This window comes from Protopterus annectens, chromosome 9.part0, assembly GCF_019279795.1.
Source record: "Protopterus annectens isolate FY-2018-M chromosome 9.part0, PAN1.0, whole genome shotgun sequence".
NCBI classification, from domain to species: Eukaryota; Metazoa; Chordata; order Ceratodontiformes; family Protopteridae; genus Protopterus; species Protopterus annectens.
The window spans coordinates 971,520,519-971,547,395 of NC_056743.1; the positions used below are offsets into that span (position 1 = coordinate 971,520,519).

At 42.5% G+C, this 26,877-nt stretch overlaps 1 protein-coding gene across 1 annotated transcript in view; it reads left to right on the forward strand.

Annotated features, from left to right (window-relative positions):
• Window positions 1-3,839: 3,839 nt before the first annotated feature.
• Window positions 3,840-26,877, forward strand: part of LOC122810614 (coenzyme Q-binding protein COQ10 homolog A, mitochondrial-like) — a 241,387-nt gene continuing 218,349 nt past the window's right edge. Inside the window, exons 1-3 of the mRNA XM_044082190.1 lie at window positions 3,840-3,852; window positions 16,228-16,525; window positions 17,509-17,701. Of these exons, the coding sequence (XP_043938125.1) occupies window positions 3,840-3,852; window positions 16,228-16,525; window positions 17,509-17,701 (504 nt within the window). The remainder of the gene's footprint in view (window positions 3,853-16,227; window positions 16,526-17,508; window positions 17,702-26,877) is intronic.

The following is a 26,877-nucleotide window of genomic DNA, read 5'->3' on the forward strand; positions in this document are numbered from 1 at the left end:
GCTGGGAGCCAGACACTACCAATTCAGATCACTTCCATTTAGTCTCACCATAGCCCCCAGGGTGTTCACCAAGATGGGCAGCTGTTGTAGCAGCCCATCTCAGGCTACAGGGATTCATGTATTTCCATATCTGGATGACTGGCTCCTAACTGCACCAACCTGACATCTGCTTGTTCAAGCCAGAGATTATTTGCTACATCTAGCTCCCTCTCTAGGCATAACGATCAATACTCAGAAATGTCAATTGCAGCCAGTTCACACTATAGACTTCCTTCATTGGTGGCTTCATTCCCCAGAGGTCGTGCAGGGGTGACCCTTTGTTCTTCCCCCTTCCAAATCCATGATGACCATGGATGCTTCCCAGATGAGGTGGCATTGTCTCGGTCAGACAGTCCAAGGTACGTGGACTCCCCAAGAGAGCAAATTGCATATCAACGTCCTGGAGATGAGTGGTCCTTCTAGCGTTGCAAGCTCTACACATCTTTCTTCTTGTGGGAACGGTTGCAGTACAGTCTGTGTCAGATGTCTGGTACATTACCAAACAAGGGGGAACCAGACCTTGCCCATTATGTTGAGAAGCTATGAGGGTGTGGCAATGAGTGATCTCTGCAAACCCTTTTCTTACGGTAACGCACTTTCCGGGGAAGTCCAACATCCTGGCGGACAGGCTCATCTGAGTTGTTCTGATGCCTCACGAGTGGTCCCTGAATCAGTCTGTGGAAAACATGATTTTCCACAAATTGAGTCAGCCATGCTGCAATCTATGTGCGGCCCCCTTCAACAACAAATGCAGCAGTTTTTTTGCCCTGATCCCTCCAGAGGGTCAATCACCAGGGGAGGCTCTGGTTTATGCTTTACCCCCCCCCCAGTCCCTTTAATCACCACATTTCTGCAGAAAGCATACAGGTTGAAGAGAAATATTGTCCTCCTTGCCCCCTTCTGGCCTTGTCAAGCCTGTTTCACCTTTCTTTGATCTCCTCTAATTTGTCTGCTGATGATTCTGGACCCAGTTCTGGATCTACTGTCTTACCTGTCGAGGCACACCCACTCTCATCTCCAAGGACTGAAATTAACCACATGGTTACTCCAGTTCCAATGATAGCAAGACATTCCAGGCTTTCATGCCTGGTCTGAAAAATCTTGATCTCCGCTCATAAGTCCTCTACTAGGAAAATCTACAAGAACAAATGGAAGCGATTTTCCTTATGGGCCCAGCAAGAACAGATAGATCCTTTTACTGCTCCTGCTCTGATTCTTTGGCTTCCCACTTCCAAAGTAGAGCCAGCTACTCCACTGTGAAAGTCCAGCTACCAGCTGTCACTCGTCCCTCTCTGGTATAGATGACGAACAGGCAGGGTACTTAAATTTATATGCTTTATTAAAAAGAAACACATCACAATGGCTAGCAGGATTACAAATTGAAAACAAACTGATTAACAAGACAAGACTACACAGACATACATGCTTACATCTCAACAGCTCACTACAAAGTAGCAGTCAGGCTTGCACGTGCTCATTATTTATGCACTTGTGCAAGCCCCTAGAAAGCTTAACGCTGTACACCCACACACTGATCTACATCCTCCCTCTTAAATAGATTGTCTTCAATGAAATGACAGAATAAGACATGCAGTAATATAGACATTAGAAACCAACACAATGTTCATATCCATGTTGCTGTGTGTCTGTAAATATGGTCTGGAAATGTGACCTGATCTAGTAACAGTATTCAGAATTGAGGTTAGCAACAGGGACAGTCTTCAGTGAATAACTCGTTTCAGGAATTTCCGGATTCATCTCAGGAACAGGAATATTTACTGGAACGCTGGATAACTCGCTCTGGGATCTTATCTCTACCCTTCTGTATGCTTCCTCTATTTACACTAATCTCTCTAAAAGTAACCTCAGGAAACTGACTACATCTTACCATAATATTGCTCGATTTGCCACAGCATCTCAGTCTAGAACTCACCACTGTCTAAACTTAAAACAATTACACTGGTTTGAACTTCCTAACAAGCTTATCTATCAACAACTCTTAATAGCACACAAAATCCTATATCAACCATCAAAAACACCAGCTCTTAGCAACCTCCTGACTCCCTATAATAACCTGAAACAACTACGTTCTTCTGAAAAGCTACAAGTTAACACTACTAGAATTACAAATTCTGCAGGTAACTGCCTTTTCTCCAACTCAGTTGGCAAAATATGTAATAACCTTCCCTCACACATCTCCCTAGCCACTCTTCCACTCTTTAAGAAACAACTTCTATTACATCTGAACAAATTCTGGCTCTGCTCTTGTACCAATCCTGACTAACCTACTTTCATCTATCTCCTATCATAATTCTTTATTCACCACTATAATATTCTCTCTGACTACAAATGACTTAATGCCTCTATAGTTACTACTGTTCTCATATAGTTAAAAAAAAAAACAAAAAAAAAACAATAATAATTTCTTGTTTTATCTTTAACAATTATGTATTACATATTGAACTACGTAATACTTCCATTCTTCCATATTCTGTACTGAAAGTAGTTAATGCCTTACTTATTACTTAGTTGGTTTTTATTTGTTTTCTTTTGAGATTTATATTACCTGTACTAAAATCTCTGTATTTTTGCTCATTGCCTTTGTAATAAGTGTTTATTGTTTATGTTTATTATCTTGCTTTAATCTTTGGAGTTTTTCTCCCCGGGCCTCCACTGAAAATGGACATTGATCCAGCTGGACTAGCCTGGTCAACAAATGTAAAATAAATAAATAAATAACTTTTCTCATAGGCTAGGTGCTATGGTACAGGCTCTAACACTGGCATCAAATGTTTCTGATTCCTCCTAAACTCTACTCCTTGTGATTCCACAATGCATGATCCTGGCTCTGAACAAATGCTCTTCACGACTCCAATTCTATCATAATCTTTGTACATTTGCATTCTCACTGTCTCTCCTTCATGTAATGGATTGAGCAGTTTGCTGGACTGGTCATACTAAAACTCCTGGGATAGGCGATTCTTTAACAGATGGGCTTTCACTGATCTGTTGTTCTTCGCACTTGGAACCAGCAAACTGTTGATGATTGGTAATGTAGTTCTGGTTTGTCTCTACAGAAATCTCTGGGCAGGTGAACCAAGATGTTTGTCACAAGAAGTATTTCTGAGAATCTGTGAAACATCAGTAGTGTCTCGTTTTGACTTCTCTAATAACTGTTTCACACTTTGAACTGCATGTTCTGCCAAACCATTTAACTGTGGGTGCTCAGGACTACTTGTAATATGAGTAACGTCTCACTGTTCGGCAAATCTTTTGAATAGCTGGCTAGTAAACAGGGTTGTCAGATTTTTAAATGGCCAGGTAGGGACAAAAAAAAATGCCTTTCATGCGGAACAGCAGCCAGTTCTGCATTAAACACAAGTAGCTCCGCTTTGCGATTTTTGATTGGCTCATATGCCAGTGTATGAGCCATTCAAAAAAATGCACACCAGAGCCTCTTCTGTTCAGTGTGGATCAGCCCACTGTTAGGTAGATAGTGATATACTCTTGTTGCAAGGATTCTGGAACAATGACTTTTGGACCTTTCATGACAATACCATTGTCAGACAAAATCTCATATCTGTAAGGCAAATAAGGTTGCACGTCTTGAGGTAAGCTAGATTGCTTTGATGGCCATCCCTGATTGATAAAGTGGTTGAGCTTCTGTAAAACAGGATCTGAGGCTGTGTGATTTCTAAGCTCATATAGATGTATGGAAGAAAAATTTCTCACTTCCATGACTTCAAAATCAAGTTCTTTATTCTCATGCTAGTCAGTGGTATTTCTGGGTGATCTGGATAATGTATCGACAAGGTAAAGAAGTATGCTTTTCGTCTAGACAAGTTTTAAATTATACTTCTGCAATCTCAACATCATCATGTTGCAGTCTAGCTGGAGCTGAATGCATAGGCTTTCTCAAAATACTGACTAGAGGTTGGTGGTTTCGATCTGGATAGTAGGTTGACCATAAATATCATGGAACATCAAACATGCAAACACAATTTCCAGGAGTTCTTTCTGTGTCTGAACATACTGCATCTGGGTTTGGGTTAGAGATCTGGATGCATAGGCAACAGGTTGACCTTCTTGAAGAATGACTGCACCAAGACCAAATTTTGAAGCATCGCAGGAAAGAGTAACTGGTTTATAAACATCATAGTGTCTGAGAGTTGGTGGACTGGCAATTCTCTGTTTCAGGACATCAAATGCTCTTTGGTGCAGTTCTAACCATGACCTAGATACATCTTTACATGTCAGTTCTCTAAGCGGTGCTGCTAGTTGGCTTAAGTCTGGAATGAACTTGCCTACGTAGTTAACCATGGCAAGAAAACGTTGAAGGGCTTGAACATTGTCTGGAAAGGACATCTCAAGAATAGCTGTTTGCTTGGAAGGGTCTGGTCATAAGCCTGAACCGGTAAACAAATGACCAATGTAAGTGACCTCTCATAACCTGAACTTGCACTTCTTAGGATTCAGCATAATATTCACTTGACAAGCTCTTTCCAGAACTTTCTCGAGGTTTATGTCATGCTCGGCTTCATCATCATCTCTTACTAGATCATCTAGTGTAATGGCACAAGGATACCCAGAAAGAATTTGCTCCATTGCATGTTGAAAGACTTCACTGGTAAGAATTTATCCCAAATGGCATTCTCATAAAATCTGTACCTGCCAAAAGGAGTACTGAATGTAGTAAGCAGTGAGGATTTCTTGTCGAGCAAAATTTGCCAAAATGAACTCTTAGCATCTAAGACAGAAAAATCAGTGGCATTTGGCATCAGTGCTGCAACTTCGACTGTACGCATTGAATGATGAGGTCTTTTCAGTGCTTTGTTCAAATTTTGTGGATAAATACATATTCTGATATCATCTGAGCTTTTCTTATGAGCTACCACAATGGAAGATGCCCATTCAGTTGGTTCTTCGACCGGACAAATTACACCTTGTTGCACCATTTTATCTAGCTCGGCTTTGACTCTGTTCTGCATAGCTACTGGAACTTTATGGGTTGGCCTGACAACTGGGCTGACATCTGGGTCTAACTTCATGGAGTACATGAAAGCTTGTCTAGTTTGCCTTCAGAAAGATCAGCATATGTAGAAATAGACCGGGTGAAATTAGAACAGTGGTCTTTTAAACTAACATGATGGACTTCCTTATTAAATGATAGCAGTCCCATTTTCAAACGGTCTCTGAGGCCTAATAATGACTGTATGTGTCTTTTGACCGCATAAAATAAGTTGTAGCCTCTCCCAGCAGAGCAACATGAAAGAACTACTGAGCCCTGTGTTTGAATCCGTGTTCACCACCATAAGCAACAAGCTTCACACACTTTGCCAAATCAAGCCTCTCACCAGCACCTACTCTAGCAAATGTTTCTGCAGACATAACATTGTACTTTGAACCTGTGTCAACATTGAGCTCTATGGGTTTTCCGTTCATCTGAACAGTACAAAATACTTCATTCGTTACCCATAAATCTACTGCATTGACTGTTTCATTAAGCACTGATGCACCCTCAACATAAAAAGTAAGGTCACGGCTTTCTAATTGATCAGCTTGTTTCTTTGAGTGTTCCCTATTAATAAAAGAATGTGTGTCTTTTGATTTACAAAACCTTTTGAAATTATTCCACTTATTGCATTTGTGACATTGCTGACGAAAAGCTAAACGTTTTTCCCTTTTAGGCTTGTGACTTCCTCTACAATTACGACAGTTGGCTTTAAAAGTGGGTAAGCATGCCGCCCTCACTCTTATGCCTGTTTGCTGACTCATTGTTATGCTTTACTGAGACTGTGCATTTTCCAGAGCATATCTTGGAACTTGCTGGAAAAGTACAGGGTTTATCAGTGAGTGTTGCAGGGTTTACAGTTGCAGCCTTGTGCTTGGGCCTATTTCTTTTAACCACGTGCTGCATACTATCCATATTGGCTTTAGAAGTTACTGGAAGCATGCATTTCTCATTTGTAAGCATAGTTGTGTGCTTTTCTGTAAGCTCTTATAGCTGACAAATCTCAATGGCCTTATTCAAAGTTGAATTACTGTCACGAAGCAAAATCTTTCTCACAGCATTATCTTTAATATCACACACGCCTGTCTTTTATCAACTCATCCCTTAAATCACCACATCTGCATGTTTTAGCTTTGTTTCTTAAATCAGTTATATATGCTGCAAAAGTTTCACCAGGCTTTTGATCCCTTGTATAAAATAAGTGCTTTTCCATTGTAACAGTCGTTCGAGGGTTACACATTTATCTAAATTTACGTTTTAAGCACTCCGGGGGGGGGGGGGGGCTGTCCTTGATTCAGCTGGTACAACTATATGACGTCTTTCCCCCTCTCCTGTAAAGACAGCAGGTGCATACACAAATGAACGCTTACTTTTCTATGGCTTCTGACCCAGGTAAATTAAGCAGAGTGAATGCCTTTTGTACAGTCATATTTATCAGAAAATGCAGCCTTTATGAAAATGTAGTACTCTTGCGCAAACATTCCCCAGTTCTCTTCAGTATTATTATCAAACACAAGTGGAGTTGGCTTTTGAAATTTGCCTTCCATGCCAACAAATTATGTCGAAACACACTGAAAAATATGGCTGTTGTATTGATGTATGAGCAAACTGCTGTGTGCTTATAATAACACTGAGATGCACAATAAACTCTTCGAAATGCTCTACTTTGCAAAATACGCTTTGCAATGGCTATATTTTGCGAAATAACTACTGTAATACTGGACAAACACACACACTTCATATAACTTGAATAGTTTTGATTATTGGGAAAAAGTAATGCTTAGTGGAAAAAATGCAGTCGTTTCTCTATGCAATTTGGACTTTATTTCAAACATTTTCCGTAGTTATTTCGAGTATGTCTGTTAATGCATCTTAATTTCGGATATTTCTGTTACTTAGAAAATCATTTAGAGCACTCTGAAAGCCTCGTTTCATATTTTTCAAATAGTTTTAAGCAAGTTTTAATAACTGAAATTCAGTTCTGACATGTTTTGCGAGTTGTATGTGCAGTAGGGGATGATTCATTTCTTTTATATTCCTTCAGTGTTAACGGAGTGCCTCTCAGTCTCAAGCTGAAGAATCTGGCTCCCATTTTGGTCTCATGTCCTTTTTAAGGTATGCCTCTTCGGACACCTTGTCACTCTTCCCTATCTAGTATAGATGACGAACAGGCTGTAGTTCGTTTATATGCTTTTATTACAAAGAAACGCATCAGGATGGATAGCAGAACTATAAATTGTAAACAAACTGATTGACAGACTTCGCAGACATGCATGCTTACATCTCAACAGCTCACTACAAAATGGCAGTCAGGCTTGGACGTGCTCAGTATTTATACATTTGTGCAAGCCCCTAGAAGCTTCATAAAGCTGCACACACACACACACACACACACACACACACACACACACACACACACACACACACACACACACACACACACACACACACTAGCTATTTCCAGTTTTCATATTGGGGAAAATTCAATGTTCTTCATGTTTTATTGTTGTAGTCATCACACTTGGGTCTATCCCGCCAGGGGTAGCCCTCAGTTGGCCCAAATACCAGAAGCTTAGTATTTCTCTGTCAGTTGCTGTTGCTTCTGGACTGACGTCAGGTTGTCATGGATATAAAAACAGGCAGCTGATGCCATTACATCAGTCTTTCTTGCTGAGAAGCCTGAAGCAGGAGCAGTTTGCACGAGTGCCGGTCGGCCGCTACCTGAGTTTTCGTTTCCGAAATTGAATCATCCTGAAGTCTTCTAAAATTAAGACCCCGTTGGGAATCCTTTTTTCTTGCTCTAACCGATGTCAGAAAAAGTTAACAATTGTCTCACCCGTGGAAAGAAAATACCACACACAGATTTCCAGTCTTACTGCGTCACCTGTTTAGGCCCAGACCACAACGTACCTCCCTGTCTGTTTTGTGCTTTGTTCAACGCCCAAACTATTCATTGTTGGGCCCTTATTGTAGCTAAATACTTTCGTTCTCTATCTCCGTATTCTGAAATGGCTTCAGTAAGCCATCTGACTACTGATATTCCGAAAAAACATAAGGTTAAAGACAGAGATTGCACAGGTCCAAAACTGCTGACGACTCTTCCGTTAAGCTAGTCACCAGTTCACCGGTGCTCAGTAAGGCACTTTCGCAGCCCCTGATGCCCGCTTCGATGGATTTGCAGGCTGCTACCAAGACCCGTTCGGAGTCCGGTATGCCTCGAGACTCTGACTACAGAACCTGTAAATGTCTCTACCTTGGATGGGTCTGGAGCCGCTGTGCAGGCACTGGCTTCTGAGGAAGTTGTGCGCATTACCAATATTCGACACAGACGACTTCTTTCATGTCTTCAGTTCTTTCTAAAACGACTGAGTTTCTAAGGCCAAAAGTACAAGCTATGCCTAAAAAAAACGATGACCCAAACTCGAGCGCCTGCTTCCTTGCCACAATCTCAGACACTTAAAATGACAGAAGACCTGATCATGCTGATTAGGGGAAGCCAGCCTTCCCTTGCTAAAATAAACTGAGACTTGTCCCCAGCAGCTTTATCTGATCAAGAGTCCGACTCTGAGGTTTCTGAATACGAAGACATTCCCTTGTCTGCCTATGAGGATTCAGATGCAGTGGAATCCATTCTTTCTGCCTCCCCTCCAGAGGATTTTTCTTTTGGTGAAACCCTAGATACTTTGAAAAAGCATTTCCACTGGGAATGCCAGGATTATCCTCAGTCAAAAAGAGACTCGGGGAATTTTTAGATTTACCACAGCACAGACTCTTGGCTATCCCTTCTGTTCTGGATGTTGTGGATGATGTCTTTATGGAATCCAGTCTAACTCCTGATACTTTACCCCCTGCTCCAAGGAAACCAGACAGGTACTTCAGAGTCCCTGACTCTCTCAAATTTCTCTTCAAAAATCTACTGCTGACCCAGAGGTCATCTCCCAAAGACCTAAAGGAATAAAAGCAACTACAGCTAAGAATCCCACCTCTTTGGACAGGGATTCCCGAGCTTTAGACAGATGGGGAAAAAAGTATACACCTCTGCAACTCTTGCCATTAGAGCATTGCATTGTCAGTTCCACATATTGAAATTCCAGCAACATACTATGGAACTTATTAAGCAAAAATTATCTACCTTTCCTGACTGTGCAGAAAATAAAGAATTACAGGAGCTTATGCATTCTGCAAGCCAAGTCAGCAAGCATACCCTGCAATGTGGGTTTGACACCCTAGAAGCATCTTGCAGGGCAGCAGTCATAGGTTCTGTACTTAGAAGGCATGCTTGGCTTAAGGAGCAGACCTTGCCAGACCATGTCCAATCAAAATTATTGGACGCTCCTCTGAAGAAGGGCAATCTGTTTGGCACCAAAGCAGAAGAGGTTTTAAAAAAGATGGCAGAAAAGGCTAAGTCTATGCAGACAGTCAAAAGATTTTTTGCAAATGCAACCTACAAGATGCAGTAGGCATTGCCCCTCGAAAAAATGGTCCTTTCCAGCCCCCCTCAAGGCCATTTCAAACTAGACCCAGGGGAAACAGACCCCTCAGATTACAGTCTCAGGGTATGCAGAGATCTAAGCAATGGAGTATCTCCACCTCTAAAAAAGGGAGTGCTAAGCCACCCCTTACGGAAAGAATTCACAATGACTTCTCAACTCCACTCCTCACCTCTGCCCAATTGCCCGTGCCCCTAGGAGGAAAACTTGCCCACCCTGTAAAAAACTGGACCTCCATCACCAACAATCGATGGGTCCTCAACATAGCATCCCAGGGGTACAAATTTTATTTCCACATGCTGCCAACCCTAAAGGGTTTCCAGACCTTCCTCCAAACCAGTGAGCAGAGGCACAAAACCAAGTTCAGTCCCTGCTCTCCATAAGGGTAATTCAGCCTGTGCCTGCAGAACAGAGGCCAAGGTTTTTATTCCAGATTTTTCCTGGTACCCAGAAAAGAGGGCACCTGGCAACCAATCTTAGCTCTATCCATTCCAAACACCTTTTTGGTGGTACCAAAATTCAAAATGTTCACCCTACAACAGATTTGCCCTATGCTGTCCAAAGAGGCCTGGTTAGCCACCCCAGACCTGAAGGAAGCCTATCTGCACATCCCTATCAGAGACTCCTGCAGGAAATATCTGTTTCAGGGTAGGATCTATTCATTATCCGTTCCCTGCACTTCCCTTTGGCTTATCTACTGCTCCCAGAGTTTTCACAAAATGCCTGGCATATGAGAACTTCAATGGTACTTAAAGTCTTTGGTGCCAACATTCTCAGGACCTGGAAACTATCATACCTATAATACCTTGTCTTAGGACAGAGTTTCTTTGGTTGGCAGCAGCATGCAATGACAACAAGGGACTTCCCTTTACACAACCCCACGCCGCCCAGACCCTAACCACAGATGCATCAGGCTATGCCTAGGGTGCACATCTGGACGGCAGGTGCATTCAGAGCCACTGGAGCCCAAACCAAATTCATCCGCACATCAACCAAAAAGAGATGCTAGCAGTTCAGCACGCTCTGAAAGCTTTCAGATCCCTACTCTCACCGGGGCCCCTTCTAATAAAAAACGACCACACCACAGTGATGTGGTATATCAACAAGCAGGGGGGAACCCACTCTGCAGGCTAGCCATGGCCCTGTGGAACTCTGCCACAGCTATGCATATTCACCTGCAAGCTCAATTCCTGCCAGGCAAACAAAACTCTCTGGCAGACAACTTAAGCAGAAATCTCCTAGACCCACACGAGTGGCAATTAGACCACAATGCATTCAGCCCTCTGACCCAGAAATGGGGTACCCCGAAGGTGGACCTATTTGCCTCCCCCTACAATCACCAGCTCAGCAAATTCTGCACCAGGGTACCTCACAGCAAGGCTTGGAAAGTGGATGCCCTATCCTTCCGGTGAGTGGGCAAACCTCTCAGTCTATGCATTTCCCCATCTTTTTTTTTACAAGAGTACTACTCAAGGTAGGAAAGACCAAGGGCAATCCGGATTGCCCCAGACTGGCCACACCAACACTGGTACCTACTACTGTGCAGTCTGTCACCAGTGCCACCATGGCACCTGCCCCAGATTCCAACCCTCCTCACTCAGCAGGAGGGACAGATCTTGCATCTGCAATTGCCAACCCTGAACCTTGCAGTTTGGCTTATTCCTTGAATTCTCCTCCAGTGGCCAGCCTAAGCAAGCAGATATTTGATGTCATTTGTGAAGCTAGAAGACCCAGTACAAGGAAATACTATGCTGATAAGTGGAAAAGGTATTGTTCCTGGATTCACTCTAAAGGAGGGGATACAGCACAGCCCTCCTTATCTCTCATCCTGGATTACCTAGCAGACCTACTCCACAGAGGCCTAGCCTCCTCTTCCATTAAGATCCATGCCTCTGCCATCTCTGCTCATTACAGCACTGAGCCACCTGTCTTCTCTCACCCTCTCATCAAACAATTCCTGAGAGGGGCTAACAACTTAAGGCCACCAAGAAGAACCCCCCACTCCTGCTTGGGACCTTAATTTTGTGTTGGAAAAGCTTATGCTACCACCCTTGAGCCTGCAGCATCAGCAGAGTTAAAATTCCTCTCTTGAAAACAGCCTTGCTTCTGGCCATCACTTCAGCTAGAAGAGTGTCCGAGCTACAAGCACTTAGGGCTGTGGAACCATTCATTATTTTTCATGCTGACAGGGTCTTCCTCAGGACTAACCCTACTTTTATGCCTAAAGTGGTGTCCAGTGTGGCTCTCAACCAATCTATCCATTTGCCCACCTTTTTTCCCTAATCCTCAAAATAATGGCGAAAGGATCCTGCACTCTTTAGATGTGCACAGACAACTCAGATTCTACCTTGATTAGGACTACGCCCTTCAGGAAATCTGACCAGTTACTAGTCAGCTTTGCACCAGGGGCAGAGGGCAAGTCCATATCAAAACAAACCATCTCCACAACACAGATGGAAAGTTATGGTAAGAACGTAACCTTTTCTTTTCTTTTCTTTTTTTTTTTTTTTACTCAATTTGTCCAGATTACGACTTTGAATAGAGTAAGGGAAGTACTTTGCTTTATGCGGCAAGGAAGACAGTCGCATACTTATTGTGTTGTTCTTCAAATTACAAATGTATTTTGCTTTCAATTTGGGCTGAGCCTGAAAATGGACCATTAACATTAATATTCTACCCCAGTTTACAAATGATAGTAGATAAATGAAACAAGATCTTCAGAGCCGTAACCAGACGAAGAGGTCTAGGTCACCTTCTCTTTTCGGCGTTCCGCTCAGATCTCATTCTCAACGTCGCGGAAGGTTCATTCTCATTCCTCTAGGAGGCTCTCCATCATCACCGATCACCACCTTCCGAGCCTTGCAGAGATCCGACTCATCCGACGGTTCAGTGGTGCCACCCAGTCCATCACTCCTCCCCTCCCTTTGCCTGTTTGGGGAGGGCTTCTGCACTCTTTTTCAGAGACTGTAGGCGAGACGGCGAGAGACAATTGTCTCGGGCGAGCTCCGTCGTTCTTTCGTCTTGGTCTACCATTCCTCCGAGGGCTCTTTCCGTGGGAGGGAATTTCGTCGGGTGATCTCGGTGGCATCGACCCCCCTCTCCTCCCGGTCCCTGGTCGCTCCCGTGAGCTTCTCGCTCCGCCGCCGGATCGAGCCATCATCCGCGATCGTCGGGGTCGGGTGAGCTGGGGGGGCCGCTCTGCTCCTCTGGACTGGGGCCACTGCATGTGGGGAGTGGTCATGGATCCTGGCTCTACTCCTGGCTGGCTCCACAGTCGGCCTCGTGCGCCCTGCCCCTCCCTCTATGCCACTCTCCAGGTCCCGGACCCTCTCGAGCGGATCCACCTCAGAGTGCCTTTGGACAGGAGTTCATCTTTGGGATTTTCTCTCTCTTCCCGGAAGAGCCCCGAAGAGGAAGGGAGTGAAGAAGCACATTGACTCACCTGGAGTCTATCACGTCGGACTCTATCTGGATGACACAGATCTGGATGTTCCCCTTGGTTCCCCCGTTTCTCTTGCATTTCTTCATATAGATAGCAGCCTGGTGGCCAATAAACAAAGCCTAACAGCCCCAGCCCTCAATCTGTGTATAATCTGTGTGTATCTTTCCTGGCATTTCCACCTTCCACCCTCCTGGGTGTCCCTTTCACCCTCATGGTGGGTGGTTGCAAGGCATGGGGCTCTGCTTTCAGTGGACCCCACCTCCCAGGAGACCCTCCAAATTCATCACAGCTCCATCAGATAAATGAAATGAACGAGCAGGATTTAATATTTAAAGTTAGAATGAAAAGTTAAGAATAGCAAAGCGAATTAATTCAGTGTTCACTGTACAGAGGAAAATGTCCCTTTAAAGCAGATTAAGGGAAACAAGGTTAAAAAGGGTTGTGCTAACAAAGGAAGGGGGAAGTTGGATGAATAAAAGAGTTACAGAATCTGAGTAAATCTAAAAAGATGATTTAACACATTCAGGGAAGCAGACCAGATTATTGTTGTATAGAAAATTAAATGGTCAAAGATGAATTAACTAGGCCTGTAGTAGGAGGAATAGAGAAAGACTGCCAAAAAAAAGATAAATTGCATAAATGAGTAAGAGAGTGAGCAAAAGGGACTGGTTCATTTTTTTTTTCAAGAAATAGAACCTGTGTACCTATTTAGCATGAATTTTAAAATGACATGCAATATTTTTGCATTATAAACATGGAAATTTTTTTTTTTTTTCAGGGGATAGGAAAAAGGCCTCTTTGTGCCTGTGTAGCCTGAATCTTAAATTTTTAAATTCTAGCTGAGAGTTTGCCTGGGTGGTTGTGAACGTATGGGTCAGTTGTCCAAGAGAAGGATTAATTTTTTTGTCTGTAATGGAGATGGCAAAAAGAGAAAAATCAGAACAGCAGTGTGTTGTGTGGGGTAGTATTTTTCAGTCTTTTCTGGTAGTATGGAATATAAACATCAACTTGTGTAGGTGGACTTTCTCACTCCAACTTTTTAATTTCTCTATTAGGCATAGACCTGGCAACTGCAACAAGAATGCATATGGGCTTTCCTGGACTCAGAAACCCATCCTTTTCAGAATGGGTCCAAATAGTTTGTGTAAAAAATAAATAAATAAATAATGCTTGTGTATGAAGTAGTGTAAGAACTTGATGGTGGAATGTATAGTCTGTATACTGTGGTAGAAAAATCTTGCAATAGCCCAGCCAAATGTAAATCACCTGAGAAAGATGTTGCTAAAAGTAGGCTTTGTAGCAACAATAATTGAGGTGTTTTGCTTGTAGTAAGAGTGGAGACTCATAGTGGTCTCTTACTAGAGGAATGTGAAAGTACCAGGCAAATTGTCAAGTCCTTTGGGATTTACTTGAGTATGTGGAATCTGTTTGTGGGATATACCTGGGGATTGCAAGGCAGTTTGAGTTGAGCTGCAGCACCAAGTCTGTGAACTGCAAGAATTGCTGGGTTCCACTGACGAACTTCAAAAATGGACTGGAGAGATCAGCTGGAAGTTAACTGTAATTGTGTTACACAAAAGTGTGCTCGTGTTTTATTGAAATTGGAAATTATCTTTGATTTTGCGTTTTCACTGGAAAATAAACAACACTTACATGGAAGAAAGTGCATACAGTTTGTTTTACCTATTCTTCACTATTTGTGTGCATGAGCATATTTATGACCTATATTCACACACACACACACACACACACACACACACACACACACACACACTCTCTTGCATGCAAGTTGCAATAATTCTGTAATGGTTGAGGTGTTTACCTCATTGACACAAGGTACAGGTTTGATTCTCACCTTTGAAAGGGAAATTGGTTTGGCTTAAAATGGCCCACAAGGGCAACTAGCATAATAGGGAAGGTTTGGCATAATGGCCAAGGTCTTTGCCTTATAGACGCACAGTACAGGGTTTGATTCTAACCCAGGGTTATTGGCTAGGCTTAAAATGGTCTTTCCAGGCAATTAACCTAGTATTCCCTTATGAACAATATATGTATGTGTGTGTGTTTTAAATTTGTTGCTTAGTTATTTCTGTTGGCTGTAGCCTGTCTTTAAACTGATATTCTGTTTAGTAATAGGTTTGGCATTTAAAGTTCAAGTTGACCCTTTTGCCTGTTAGAATAGCTATCCCTTATAATTTTCCATTCTTACAAGTGCAGTTTGCGTACCCTTCAGCAGCAGAACATCTAAATATAGCAGCATGTATTGCTGTCACAGGAGTCCTCTGCTGAAGTACTATTGATTTACAATGCCATTCTCCCAAGAACGCATACAAATGCTTGAGCAGCAAGTATTCATTGCACTTTTTTGAATTCTGAACATGGACTTTTGTTAGGGATGATGCTTTGAAAAGTAGAAACTCATCCTGCTTCCATCTTTGAAACCCCAGTTTTTGCAGCATAAAACTGCCCATCTGTTTACAGTGCAGTGCCGTGGAAGCAGTTTTTGAACACGCTGGTAACACATGTACTACTGAATCTTCATTTTAACCCTTTCCATCATAAATTTCCTTACCAAACTTTAAATATAATAAGCCAGTTGTGACCTCAGGTGTGCACATCCTGTTTGTGTGGCACAGAAGCAGTATTTATTTAGTTAGGCTTACTATGCGTTTAACCAGTCAGCATGGCTGAATCCAATGAAGTAGCAGTTCCAAAGTTTAATAAAACAGCATAAAAAGATAAATAAAACAGCATAAAAAATGTTAAACATCCAAGGAAAAGACGAGTGCTTTCATGCCTATCCAGTTGCTTCTTCAGATATAATAAAACAGGTCTAAAATGCTGCTTAAATGCACACTGTTTCAGGTCTACTTCTTAAGGTCACGTGACCTAAGCAGTGGTCTTAAAGGAACATAGTCATTTAGACTCTCCACCAAGCATGTGTGTGTAACCAGGATAACTGGCTTCATATATATGTTTATTCATTCAGTCTTTTGGTAACTGAGTGAGTGAACTGGCTGTAAAGACTTTCAAGCAGAAGGAAGTGACCTCGTGTAAACACACAACTGCATCAGCAATAACCCATCGTATGTTCAGTTAGAAATAACCAAACGTAAACTGTATGTTTCTGACTTATCCTTCACTTATGTTTAGTTCTTTGAATGAAGAATCATATTAGTATTAGGAGTTTATATTCTTGAAGACTACATATAGGGTCATTTTATGTTAAGTCTCTCAACCTTAAGAGAGGCGATTTTTTAGCTCTGTTGAAACTGGGTCTTTAGTAACTGAAACAGATGTTTTGTATAGCTTTTTGCATGTGTCAGATTTGTTGAGTATTTTGGGTGTATCCGGTGTTTCTAATGCTGTTGTTTTGCCTAGATACCTATCTTCCTGTGGTATTTTGATGACCAGAACTTCAAGGGTATTACGCCTCACGGATTGTGATAGTATTGCTGCCTTGCAGAACAGCAGAACCTTCATTAATTTTACAGGGCCTTTGACCAACAAGAGGAAGGAATATTCAGAAAGGAGGATTCTAGGGTAACAACTAAGACTTAACTAATATTGACTGTTTGCTGTTAATACCTTAACATTTATATGTTAGTTCAACTGTGTCTTTTGACTTTCTGTTAAAGTTCTTTAGTTGGATAACACAGTGACTATAGAAATATTTGTATGTGAACTGAAGCATTGTTGGCTTTTTTGTTGCATGGTTTAAATGTTTTTCCTAATTTTAGAGTAGTATAATATTAATTGCCAGTTTGCAGTACACATGCTCACAAATGCATTCATGTGCACGCACGAAAGTTGTGTGTGAGACACTTGACCTTTTCCTTCCAGTGGGCTACCTTGGTTGGACTTTGTGCCAAATACTCTTTGGCATTCTGGCTCCCTTGTGCCCCAGCTTTCCCAAGTACTTATGCACTTGCGTATATCTTTGCTTGGATGTTCAGTTCTTTCAATGGTTGTATGGTCATGTGTTGTAGGCCGGGCAGGTAATGTGCCATTGTCTTAGGGGCATCCCCACTTCTGACTCTGATTGTGATGCTCCACCAGGGCAGTGTGATCTCCAGCTTACCACTTGTGAGCTAGAGACTACATGTTTTTCTCAGCAGTAATTGCATCTATAGAGCCCATTTAAAGTAAGATGCCCAGATGGGAACAGTAAGTAGATACCTGTTCAGAGGAGGGATTTGTAAATTTTGTTGCAATCATATATGCATCATGAAGATGGCTGAGTTTTGAACTTTAACAATGTGGCCTTTACTCAGCGGTTTCTGTACGTTATATTTTTGAATTTTATGAGTAGCAGTGGTTTGAAAATGATGAACTTCTGTGTTGCTTAAAGCCATAAGAAGAGTGCAAGGACTATAGAAATGCAGCAGAATAATAGGATTAACAATAAGCAATGTGTGCCTATGTCTTTAAGTAATGTTTTAATAGAAAAATTAAAAAAAAAATGATAAACGTACGTGCACAAATGCAGTGTATTAAGAAAACTGTTTTGCTCATTTATTTTAAAGATATTCCATGCAAAATATGTATGAAGTGGTCTCTAACGTGAATGATTACAAGCTGTTTGTTCCTTGGTGTAAAAAATCAGAGGTGATCTCCAGACGCTCAGGACATGCAAAGGCGCAATTAGAGGTGGGCTTCCCACCAATAATGGAGCGTTATACTTCCATTGTCACCCTTGTACGACCACATTTAGTAAAGGTGGGTGCACAGAATTGGTATTATTCTTGATTCCTTTGTTGTCTGTGTTATAAGCTCACATTTGTCACTTGATTACAACTTTCCAAGGGAAAAATACACAATGCATTGCCAATGATGTGTGGTTAAAAATAGAAAAATTATAAATATTCTGTAGACAAATGTCTTCACTTTGTGAAAGGTTACTGTTTATGTCCTTGTGTCTTTTAATTTTTCTGTGACGAGCAGTAATATTTAATTTTAATATGATTTTTTAACCAGTCTTTATTAACAGCAGTAGTTTTATCATTGAGGTTCAGTTAGATGTGGCACTGAACACATAACTGAAATAAACATGATCATTTGTAAATAGTTTTCTAGAAACTACCCCTAGATATTGTACACTATGTATACAGAAAGAAGTAGTGTCTTCTAACTAGTATGTTTTAAATAGCCATCGAACATGCAGGGACTGGTAGTCCCATCTTTTTCAAACATAATTAGAAAGATGGGAGTGTGCTCCTTTGAATAAATCATTCCTACACTTGCAGTGAATTTAGAAGCCCCTTTTGAAGTAAATTAGGAGAAAAAAAGCATTTCACCTATATGTATTTCCCTATTCCCTCTCTTTAATCACTATTGAACTTCCTGCAGCTGTAAACAAGGGAGACATTTACTACTTAACTAATGCTAGTCCAATTTCCTCAGTAATAGGACTTCTTGATTAGAGAGCTCAGTCAGAAGGAACTTTACCTCTTCAGTTTGTGGAGGTTCAACTTTCCTCCATTTTCTTATCAGTTTCTTTGCAACCGATTAAAAAAAAGATACTCCTAACAAGGCCCTTTCATATTTTTGCCAGCTATCACTTACAGGTATCCCAGTGAAAAAAATGAAAGCAAGCAAATGCCCCATCTTCTGCTGTAATTAGTTAGTATCTCCTGCAGCTGAGTGATACCTTCTCCCATCTTAGTGTGTTAAATATTCGTGAAGACATTTCCATGCAAAAATTCAAAGTATTTTGGAATGGGTGGCATATCTCATTCCCAAGTAAATCTCCTGCCATTTTTTAATAGGCAGCCACGGTGGTGCAGCGGTTAGTGTTGTTGCCTCACAACAAGAGGTTCTCCGGTTCAACCCTCGGCTGGGGTGCCTTCTGTGCAGAATCTGCATGTCCTCCCTGTGGTCGCGTGGGTTTCCTCTGAGTGATTGGTTTCCTTCCACATCCCAAAGATATGCTGTAGGTGGATTGGACACTCTAAATTGACCCTAGGCATGAGTATGTGCATGTGTGTGCCTTCTGTGGAAGGTTTGGCGCCAGGCTGGCAACTTGACACCGTAAAACTCTACTGCCAATCATGAGCAGACAGGTGATTCGCTGTGGCGACCCCTAACCAGGAAAAGCCGGAAGAAGAAGACGACTGCACTGTAACAGTTCTCCCCAACCTCTCTCAAAATTTCCCTTAATTTTCTGCCTGGTGCTAGCTATTATCTGTTATAGTCACGTCACTAGAGTGGGGCAGGTTTGACAAAAACTTTCCTTAGCATGGAGTATCTACCTGCTTACTGACCTCTAGGTTCTTCTTTATATGACTGAGTTACCCACATGCCAAATCAGTTTGTTTTGAGCTTGAATGGAAATTCATCTTTTTACTATGATATAAATGCCTCCACCTCTTCAAGTTGAGCTCAGAAAGTAACCTCTGGATGTTGCACTATATGAGCCACTAACTGGAGATTTCCGGTAGTATTCTTTTAGTGCAAGCTTCACAGGCGGCAACCATGCTGTAACATCTTACATCTGTCTGAAATCCAGTTGTTTGTGTCCATTATATTTTTCTGGATAAGCACGAGTTGATCATTCCTATTTAACCAGAACACTCTTTTAGGAACATTTCCTGAGTGCTGTATAGAAGACTGTTGACCCAACGTGACTGACCTTGCCTGTTCTCTCTGGAGGTACCTAAGCAGAAAATTCTGAGCTGTGAGTCTCCCCACTATGTTAGAAGACCAGGCATTCCTGGGATCCACATCTTTGGGATGTTTTGGAAGCACTAATCTATCTCAGGCCACACTTAGTTTATCCTGCTTCCAGGGGAACCATACCATTACATTATTGGCTGTGATGAAGGTTCTACCCATATTTAATGGTATGGCTTAAAAACAAAGTGATAATGGCAGAAAGAACATATTGATAGTTTATATTTTATGGTCAAAGTCTATATCCAGGAGTTTCTATAGCCTAAACCAACTTCAGCAATCTTTCTTCAGTTTATCATGCAAAGACCACACTGTCTCTTCTACTGTTGGTTTGAAGTTTAGTCCAATATGTTTAATTTGGGATTGTCACCACATTTCTGGAAACATTGCTGTAAGCCTTTGAAAAGGTACATGACTTACAAATACTACCTGACTTTTCTAACCATTTGTTTTATAACCTGAGAAACTCCCAGATTTATCAGAAATGTCCAGTAACTTTTAATCTGTCAGAACTTTCAGTTCTCCCATGTATACCATTAGGACATCAGAATCTCAAGGTAGTTCAGCTTCAGCAACACCTGTTGTGAATCCTCTAAGTGAAGAATATATCAACCATTGCTAAGGATCACAAATAAAGCGTGAACAGGAGGTGGGAGAGTGGATGGCGTTTTTCCTAGTATGCCTGTTTATCTGAGCCTGATTTGGTCTCTTCTTGTGGGCAGATCATTCCCTATTTAAAAGAAAAAATGTATGTATATATATTTTGCCTCTTGACCTGTTCAGTGCATGGGCTCTTCATTATAGAACTCATCAAAGTACCTCTAAAACCAGTGCAATATCCTGTTAAGATCTTCCTGTAGTTTCTCTGTATCTTTGTCTATAATTTGATATTTTCACCTCCCAACTTGGCACAACGTTATCACTGTACTTTTCTGGGCCTTAGATGAATTATCCCCCTGCCCTCCCCAAAAAAAAAAAATAATTGTGCAGCCTTACTCATAAACTCCCTGGCCTTATAGAATCTTGCCAGTTTCCATCTATTATATTTTCTTCCAAACCTATTGATCTGATGTTATCCATGTCATTATTCCTCACAGTAGGGTCTTGGATCTGTCATTGGATCCGAGCCGGCAACTTTAGCTTAGACAGATCCAGGCTCAAGTTCCTCCCTCTCCCATAATCCCCTGCTGCCCTCTAACCCCTAGATCTCATTTGCCGTGTTGTGCTGTAGATGTGATCCTTGGCTCTCGCTCAGCTAGTGTCAGACAAGTGTAATTTAAACTTGGCTTAAGTTTGATTTAAGCTTGCTTTAATCTTTAGCTTTATTTCTCCTTTTTACCTCCTGTCCCTCAGACAACCTAGATATCTGGTATTTTTTTTCTCCTTTGTGAGTTAGGCATTTGGCACCTTTTTTTCTCTTAATCTTCTTAGTTTGCATGTGCTCTTGTAGTTTGGTGCTTAACCTTTTCTGTTATGTCTGAGAAACCCTTTGGATTTAAGAATTGAATTGCTCCTTGTGTGGGCGGAAGATGCCCAGTTTTGACTCTCGTGAGGAGTGCTTATATTGTTTAGGGGCTCCTCAACTGGAGGTTGAATGTGACGTTTGTGCTGCATTCAACCCCAGGACCTTTACAGAGTGCTGCAATAAGTTGTTACTCAAAAGTATGGTGCAGGAGGGTCCTTATGTTTCCTCTCCTCCCAAGGTCACCCCTTCCGTTTCTAAATGGAAAGACCCTCCCATTCATTCGGGGGTTCCTTCTTCAAAACAATCTAGGCTGTCTGATCCTAGATCCCCAGATCTGACTCCAGCCTAGGCTATACCGGATCTGAGATTTTCAGATCCTAGATCCTAGATCCTTGGATTCTTCTACTGGATCTGGTCAAGACCAGACCAGCCTCTGATCCGATTGCTTCTGCCTGTTGACTTTCGGATCTGAGAGGCATTTTGGGTCCTTCTATTGTTATAGAAGATTCGGCTTCGCTTGGATCCCCTAGGCATTTGTTATCATTGACTCCTAGACCTTGACGCTGAACTCCAGAGCTTGGACACAAATCTTCAGTGTCCAAGATTGGATCCCCAGCTAAGTATACCCACTCATTCGCTTTCTCCAGATCATCCAGAAGCTTAAGCTTGTTTGTTTATTTATTTATTTACAGTTTGATTACTGGGATAGTCCATTGGACCGAAAAGATCCCATTTTCAATGGAGGCCCGGGGAGAAAAGCTCCATGTGTTATACAATTGCACAGTTGAAAATTTCCATATACAGACAAGTTGTTGCACAGAATTTTTTTTATATAACAGCATGCAATAAAAGTAAAATAAACATATATAGAAAACAAATGTAAAAAAATATATATATTAGAAAAAAGAGGCATGGTGATATATGCTCTGTCTAACATCCAAAGCAGAATCCAGAATACAGGTAAATTACGCATGGTATAACACAGTAGAGCCCTGTGCCTCAATAACCCATAATTAGAATTTTAGAGAAAGAAGGTATACAGGTTTGCAGGTTGTGCAAATGTTAAGAGTTTGTCAGAAAGAGTAGGGAGTAAATAACATATAAAAGAGAATTAGGTATATAAGAATAGTGGAGATCAGTATTAGAGTTGACGTTGAGAGAAAAAGGATGATAGGGAGATGGGGGCGAGGCAGAGGGAAGTCGGGTAGGATTACTATCGGATATGGACAGGATGATGAGGAGCTTCCTCAAAGCCCAGATAGAATTGGGCCTTCTGGCATCCCCCAGCCTGCCCGGCAAGGGGAGCTTTTCCAATCCGAGCCACCATTCTCCTCTTTTGACTTTAGAGGCTTTGGAATCTCGGGTTCTGGAAACCGAGGTGAGATCCCGACTTTGAGTTTTTCCTTTTTCTTGACTCAGTTGTCCCGCTGCCCTCGGATCAAAGTGGGCCTTGTGTCGGAGCAGTCTGTGCCAGCTCCCTGGGGATGGGGTGTGGTTCGGGCCTTTCAGACTGATCCCTACCCTTGGGGGCCTTGACCCAAACAGCTTGGGAACAGTATTGTCCAGGGGTTGTGGGGCTGTGTCTGGGCCCGTTCCTCCTTTCCAGGTGGCTTTGGACTTCAGGATTGGGGAGGGGACTTCATCCAGCCTGTTGGCCTTCAGGGTGGTAGAGAGGACCTTCAGCAACATCACCTGCTCTTCCAGGTCCACCCCCTACCCTTCTCTATCTTTAGTGATGAGACCTCACATCCTGTCCTGGGTCAGCCCTCCTGTACTAACCTCCAGGGTTTTTCACCCCACACAGGGTCCCTGCATCTTCAGAGTCCTCCCTGAAGCTTCCCACAGAGGAAGCACCTTGTAAGAGAAAAAGTGCAAGAGGAGGCACTTGGACTCACCCATGGAGTCCCTCACAGGACATAGACCTTGATGGAGATGGGTCCCCCCGATATCTGCCCAATGAAGTCTCTTTTGGGGACATCCTTGAGATCCTCAAGCAAAAAGTGTGGATGGTCTCCCCAACCCCTGTCTTTGTAGGAGTCCATGTTTGTAAAGGCTTTACGGATGGGTCCATCTGCTTCCTTGCTGTCCCCTCCTGCTGAGGTGTTGGTGGATCTTATCGCCAGCAGGGCTTGGAAGGAACCTGATACTGTGGAACACCAGTACCTAAGTAAGCCAACAAGTTCCTTAGTCCTCCTGTGGACCGACCCTTCTAGGGCAAAGGAGTCACAGTCAATACCATTGTGGTTGCCACTGCCACCAAAAAGGAACTGGTGGAGCAGAGCTCCACTGTCCATCCCCTGAACAGGGAGTCTTGGGCAACTGACAGGCATGAGAAGCGTGTTTGCCTCCGCTACATTTGGACTGAGGGCAATTAATTACCTGGCACACTTCACCCACCTTCAAAGGGACTTGGTCAAAGAACTTATCACTTCCCTTAGAGAGTTGTTGCCAGACGAGGACCTCAAGAAGGTGTCTCCCAAGCTCTCTATTCTGATGTCCCTTGCTAATTCCTCAATGAGGTTAATTTCCGATGCTGAGGAAGCTACCTCTCAAGCAGCATAGCTATTAGGCAGCATGCTTGGTTACGACTGTGTGGGTTTGCGGAACCCTTTAAAGTGTCTTTTACCAATGCTCCCTTTGACAGTTCCCTCATCTTTGGACCGTCTGTGAAAGACTCTCTGGTCCATAGTGAGCAAGAATGGAAGATCTTGTTCGCAATTTGGATCAAGTTTTCTACTCCTCAAAGATCGTTCTCCAAGACCCAATGAGGAGCTAAGAAGATGTGGTTCTGGAGGTCAGTCTTCCTTCCTGGTTGCTCCTGAGGAGTCCTGTTCTAGAGGCAGGGGGAGAGGGTTCAACTGTAGATGCCACCCTAGAGGCAAAGGGGGGGGGTCTGCAAAATCAGGGCTCCAGAGAACCTTTCTCTGAGCACCTCTTTCAGCACTCCTGATTGCCTTGCCCTGGAGGCAGTCGGGGGGGGGGGGGAATCATCTTTCCATTCACCCACTAGCCTGGACAAGCATTACCTCCAATTAGTGGGTGTTGGACATTGTTTCTAGGGGGTTATTTCATTCCCTTTTTCAACCCCCTCTAATATGAAGGTCTCTCCCTGACGTACCACCCTGCCAGAGGGAGTTGGCCTTCAAAGAAGTTTTACAGCCTCTTCAAAAAAGAGCCATCCAAGAGGTACCAGCCGGACAGAGGATCCAGAACTTACTCACACTTCGTTTTAGTGTCAAAAAAGACTGGAGACCTAATTGAGTTGAATCTATCTGTCAAGAAGTCCAAGTTCCAGATGGTCACTGTTCAATCCATTTTGCTTCTCTCTCTCTCTTTCATGCAAGGGCGACTGCATGTGCTCAGTGGATCTCCAGGATGCTTACTATAACATCAAGATAGACAGGCGGTCGAGGAGACACCTTCACTTAGGATTAGGGGACAATCATTACCAGTTCAGAGCCCTGTCCTTTGGATGCATCACAGCCCCTCGGGTGTTTACCAAATGTATGGCAGTGGTGGTGGCTCACCTGAGGCTGCAGGGATTCCAGGTGTTTCTGTACCGCGACGATTGGCTCCTCATGGCATCTACGAGGCATTGACTGTCACAAGCCGTCTGAGCTTACCCTCCTTTTCCTCTTATCCCAAACATTTTGCAGAAAGCATGACACCTGAAAACATCCCTGATCATCATTGCTCCTTTCTGGCCTCGTCAGGCATAGTTTCCCTATCTAAAGTCTCATCTGAAGTATTCTCCATGGATACTGGATCCCCTTCAGGATCAGATCTCCCATCCTTCGGGGCTCCCTCTTCCCAGTCTTCAGACCCTTCGTCTTACCGCATGGTTTCTTCTATTCCAATGATTTTGAAACAGTCCAGGCTAGCTTCCCCCCATGAAGAATATTATCCTAGCCTCCCAACAGTCTTTCACCAGAAAAGTTTATAGTAGTAAATGGAAAAGGTTTTCTGTCTGGGCTAAGAGCAAGAATCTGGACCTCTCTTCTTCTGTGCCAGATATTCACTTTGTTCTTGTCCTCTCTTTTTTGGGACGGGGCAAGTTTTTCCACTCTAAAGCTTCAGTTGGCTGAGATTTTCAGTTTTCATGAGAATAGCGAACGTACATTCTCTTCCAGACTCTAACGCCTTCATGAAAGGCATTTTCCTTCTAAGACCGCCTGTTAAGGATCATTCGCCTCCTTGGGATCTGACCTTAGTGCTGCAATCTCTGACTCAAAGCCCCTTTGAACCTGCTAGCTCATGTGAATTCATATTCTTGTCATGGAAAACGGACTTCTTAGTAGCTGTAACTTTGGCTAAGAAATTGTCCGAGCTGCAAGCCCTTTCAATTTCTCTCTTTGCATGGTCTTTCATAAGGGTAATTCATCTCTTAGAACAAATCCATCCTTTTTGCCCTTTTTTTTCCCCACTGAATCCAGTCTGAATCAATCTGTTCAGTTACCAGTTTTCTTTCCCAATAATTCCAATACAGGAGAGTGCATTCTGCATACTTTGGATGTATACAGGCAACTGCGATTTTTGTCTGCATAGGACTGAGTTTCACAAGTCAGAATAGCTCTATGTGGCCTTTTCTCCAAATAGACGTGGCCTTCCTGTTTCTAAAGTGAATATCTCTAAATGAATCTCCAGTTGTATCTCCACAGTTTACACCAACAAGTATCTCGCAGTCCCAGGAAAGATTAGCACCCATTCTGCTAGGTTTGTGGCTTCTACTTTAGCCTTCATGGCCAGACTCTCCATTGATGATGTTTGTGCTTCTGCCTTTTGGTCAAATCCTCATGCCTTTATATCACATTATAAACTGGATTTGGTTTATAGGAACAGGGCTTCCTTTGTTTGCACGTTGTTTCGACATGTCCTTCCTTGAGGCCACCCAATGTAAATGGTAGCTGGGGACTCTGACCCTACTGGAGGAATATTGACACAGATAACATCAGAGAAAGACATATGCACCTACCATAACTTATCTGTGTTATCCTATGTCATTATTCATCACATTTCCCTTCCGTCATCCCCCTTCCTTTTTGGGTCTATGAGGAAGTTGGAGTGTTGTCAGATCTAGGAAGTTGGAGTGTTGTCAGATCTAGGACTATCTTTTTTTTTCTACCTTTTTGGTTGTAATGATAGTAAATATGTCAGCAAACTTGATCTGAGGGTTAGAGGGCAGCAGGGGCTTATGGGAGAGGGAGGAGCTTGAGCCTTGGATCTGTCTAAGCTAAAGTTGCCAGCTCTGATCTGATGACTGAGCCATGACCCTGCTGTGAGGAATAATGACATAGGATAACACAGATGCCAAGTTGTGGTAAGTACGCAACTTTTTCTCCAGGCTTGCTATAATTCTATCTTCTTTAACCAGCTCAGCTATTCTGGTACTGCAGATGTCTCAAGCTTTCATTTCTCTTCCACTCAGTTTTCTTAGCATCCCAGCTAGCTAAAAACTCATTCATATTTAAACTTTCTGTACACTTCTCAACCATTATTACATCATGCCGCTCTATCTGAAATCCTGTAGAGTTACAGTACCCTAGTGATACCTGTCAATGTTTCATTTTAAGCCTCTTACCTAATCTTAATTCAGAGGATGGTGTTCTATGATCTAAAATAACTATAAGAGGTTCTTTCCACTCCATGACCATGAATTTATCATCCTTGTAAATTAATTTTCTTTCTATTCAGGAGTATGTTCTGTACAGGTGTAACTTATTTTCTTATGATATTCCCCCCTCTACAGATATTCATTAAC